Here is a 4,186-nt window from a genome sequence, read left to right as displayed (position 1 = left end):
CTGCAAACACATAAAGTCTTAGAAACTTTTCTATCACACCTGCCTGTCTTCCCTGTTCCCTTAATCATCTACTCACCTCATTCCACCTTCCTTTTCCCTCTCCTGTATAATCATTCTGACTTCTTACCTTGTCCCTCCTTCTGCTTGATCTCATCATACAGATGTTCAACCTTGCGGTCATCTCGCAGATCTTCAATGCTATGGTACACATTTACATTGGGGTTGCCTGCATCTGCCTCACGGTTCTTGGTTGATGTGGGATGGTCATACGTCAAGCCATATGCACCTGCGTCAACAGTAATGTTGTGTAACTTAAGTCATTATTATATAACCACATGAAATACAAACCTTTTCAATTTAGTCCCTTTTCGAAAATTAAAAAATGACTACCAGAAAACTGGACCAGTCAAATATGTCTAAAGTCAGCAAAGAAATATCAGTGACTTATAACTGTTAATGTTCTGTTTAGTATTTGTTGAGCTTTCTTTATTGAAGAGTGTTGTATTTTACTTATTATGAGTGCACCAGGAAGTCACAGTAAGTCAATATGCACAGGAACAGATGAAAGACTGGACATGCTGACTTGTGCTGACCTCATCCTACACATCAAATGGATCCACATGCTGTTCATGTGCTTGGCGTTAACAAAGAGGGCTTGCAATTGTGATAAAATTAATTCTCTTTTTCTAAGAAATTCTCGAAGAGTATTAGTGTAATGATTTATTGTAAAGTGTAAACCTCATCTTCCCTGCCTTTTCACTGACTGAGACTTCTCCTGGCGCATCCATCAGATACAAGTTCTTAGATCCTCTGGCTGAAAAGCTATTAGTACATTTTATCTTCCGACATGCGTTGAGAGAGAAGGGGGGAGGAAGGGAGGGGGGAGAGGGAGGAAGAGAGGGAGGGGGAGAGAGATATACAGTATATCATGATAAATGAAACAGTCCTTAATTAAAATTATTGTCCCAGCTTGATATTGATTATAATAACTAAATAATTATTGTATTTCTTTTTTTAGGAACTATTTCTATTTGCTAAACATATTTTGAAAGTTCTGAAGGTCTTTACATAGCCTTTCTAGTAGACCAGTTCCAGGAAACAGGCTTATCATTCTGTGAACTCTTATTTGATGCCTGACATTAAATGAAATAATATTTGTGGTAGAGGATAAGGATCTTCTTAGGATTCTCCTCCTGCTTCCTTCAATTTTACATACCCTTGCTGCTAGCGTCATCGTCATCCTCACTACAGCCTGCACCCAACTTCTGGCGCTCCAGATTTGTATTATTTTTGCCAGCACCAAGGTCGTTGCGTATCTTTTGCACATTATTCAGCAGCAAGTTGGTCCCGTCCTCACCCTTTGAACCTGGAGTCTGGTATGAGTACACTGGGTTGTCGAAGTGGTGGCGATCTGTGTGCAAAGCAAAGCATGAGACCTTAGTGAAATCACCAAATCCATTATATGTTGCACATGTGAACTCCCTGGGGCCCACTATGTGTGAACTCACTGGTTCCACTATAAGCTATATATGTGAACTATGGTTTCACTATAAGCTTATTGGTCCACTGTATGTGTGAACTCACTGAGTTCACAATGTGCTACATCTGTAAGCTCACTGATCCACTATATGCTGTATATATGAACTCGCTGGGCTCATTATATGCTGCATATGTTTTGACTCACCTGGTGCAACCTGTGGGTCTGCTATGTACTGCACATGCGCTATTTCCGTCTTCAGATTGGCGACACGGCGTCTATAGTAGAACAGCAATGCCACTATGATGGCGACGAGAATTAGGGCCACCACCACACCTGCTGCCATGCTGCCATAATTCTGCGCCTCCTTTTGCTGAACGTTCTTGGAGAAGAGTGGAATATCACACAGTTCGCCTGTGAAGCCCTGTCGGCACACACAGCCATCTTTTGCGTGACACAGGAAGTTCTCGTTTGGACATTCACATGGCATCATGCAGTGGTCACCATAGTAGCCCTCTGGACAGATCTCTGTGCACTGTGCACCAATCCAGCCAGGGGGGCAACGACACAATCCATCATTGCGTCGACAGTTTCCACCATTTAGGCACTTGCAATGCTGGCTGCAGTTCATTCCGTATGTGCCAGCAGGACATGCGACAGAGCAGTTCCTGCCGGTCCACCCAGGCAGACACTGACAAGCACCAGTTACGTGATGGCAGTCCGCACCATTTTTGCAAGTGCACTTTTGCAGGCAGTTGGGTCCATATGTGCCTAGCGGGCATGGATGCTCACATGTCAGTCCAATGTAGCCTGCACGACACACATACTCTCCCGTCACGTGGTCACACGTTCGATTCCCATAGATCATATCCGGACACTTCTGCTTACATCTGAGTCCATAGTAGCCCTTCTTGCAAGGGGAGCTGCAGTCATCACCCTCCCAGCCACGTGCACAGGCGCACTGGCCAGACACTGGGTCACACGAGCTGTTGTTCTTGCAGTCACATACCTGACTGCAGTCAACACCAAACCGCCCAGATGGACACCGCGTTTCACACTGCACTCCACCCCAGTCTGGCTTGCACAGGCAGTTGCCAGTCACGGGGTCACAGCCCACACTGTTGTCATCATGGCAGTTGCAAACATGGCCACATTCCTGTCCAAACCAGCCTGACTCACACTTGCGCTCACACAGTTCGCCCATGTAGCCTGGTGCACATGTGCACGTTCCTGTAACCATCAGAAGACACATTACAAACTGAATTGACCATACTATTACAGGGAAGTGTTACTTGTCCTGACTGAGGTTCATGGATTTTAGGGAGACAAAATCAGAATATAACTTTTTTCATATAGTAAATTAAAGTAGAGTACTATCAAGTATCGAATATACATTGCTTAAGAAGTTTATTCTTGAATTCTTTAGAGTAAAAATGTTAATATGAAGAATATAGGTCCAATTCCAAATAGTTACACAATTATTTCCCATTTCGATTTGTGTATCATTCTGAATCAGGATTCGATAGGTCGATCAAGTTGTGGTTACTGACGAAAGGAATAAAAATACCTATTGTTATTGTACTCCTACGCACTACACGCACTTCCTCTTACTATGCAACCTGTGCCCTGAGTGCTGTACAGGTCAATATATTAACAGTGACAAACTCAAATCAGTAATCTTAAGTTGTGTCTACATAATCTTATCATATTACTTGAATATGTTGTTATAAAATTGCCAATAGACACAATTTCTAAGTTATACTGTAAATCATGCCAAATTATAGCTATGAGAATGATATAAGTATTGTGGGCATAACAAAGGCAGCCATCAAAGAATATAGAAAGAGCTAAAAAATCAAGTCAAACTGATTGGGCTAGAAATTAATACTAACAAAACAAATGTTCTGATTCAGTCCAGTTAACAAACTAAAGTATAGACTCTCCAAGTTAGTATGCCTAATACACAAATTGAGAAAATTGCTAACTATTTAATTTATTTTGGATCTACATAAAATAAAGACAACTATGAAATAACAGAGATCAAAAGAACACTACTGTTAGTCAATGGAGTATATTACACTATACCACATTAGGCCTCTATAATATGTAGGAAAAGTAAATTGAGAATTTATAAAAAGATTGTAAGACCGATTTCTTGGTAACTCAGACATATTGAAATCAGAAGTGAATTCTTTCAAGATATGCTGTAAAAGTCAATTTGTTCAGGTGTAACAAACACTTCATCAGATAAGAAAATATTGCTCAGTAAGCACTCACTGTTTTTCTTTTATACTTTCAAAAATAAAATAATTACATATTTTCTTATCGGACTTCTTTCTTAGTTTATGTGACTGGTATAGACAAATTATACATTATCCATAGAGAGAACTTCGAAACCATGAACCTTACCACTTTATATGATAGGAATTTTCACATAGTGCCTATTGTTAAGATACCAGAGATCACTGTCAAGAGTTAGTTGGTAGTGCTATCTGACCGAGAAACATTTCAGAATATCTTAGACAATAATTAGTCAAATTTCTTAAGCTCCTTATATGTGCTAGAAATTTAATGTGACAGAACGGATCTGCATCTTTACTTTCTATCTTAAGAAAGCTGTATTTTTATATCTTCGTGCAAAAAACCATCGCCGTTGAGTAAGTTTGAATCCACAACACTTGGGTCTACAAGCAAGCACTGGAACTATTA

General features: G+C 40.4%; 1 protein-coding gene across 4 annotated transcripts in view; it reads right to left on the bottom strand.

Moving 5' to 3' along the window:
* The window catches only part of drpr (multiple EGF like domains draper), a 124,107-nt gene that overhangs the window by 1,063 nt on the left and 118,858 nt on the right, over positions 1 to 4,186 (bottom strand). For all 4 annotated transcript variants that reach the window (XM_069825732.1, XM_069825729.1, XM_069825730.1 and 1 more), the window contains 3 exons: positions 1,685 to 2,707; positions 1,217 to 1,411; positions 128 to 286 (listed from right to left, as the gene is read on the bottom strand). In XM_069825732.1, coding sequence (XP_069681833.1) covers positions 128 to 286; positions 1,217 to 1,411; positions 1,685 to 2,707 — 1,377 coding nt within the window. The remainder of the gene's footprint in view (positions 1 to 127; positions 287 to 1,216; positions 1,412 to 1,684; positions 2,708 to 4,186) is intronic.

The sequence above is a fragment of the Periplaneta americana genome, chromosome 5 (assembly GCF_040183065.1).
Source record: "Periplaneta americana isolate PAMFEO1 chromosome 5, P.americana_PAMFEO1_priV1, whole genome shotgun sequence".
In the NCBI taxonomy this organism is placed as follows: domain Eukaryota; kingdom Metazoa; phylum Arthropoda; class Insecta; order Blattodea; family Blattidae; genus Periplaneta; species Periplaneta americana.
Note: the sequence above shows the minus strand (reverse complement) of the source record. Positions and strands in the feature narration are given on the sequence as shown.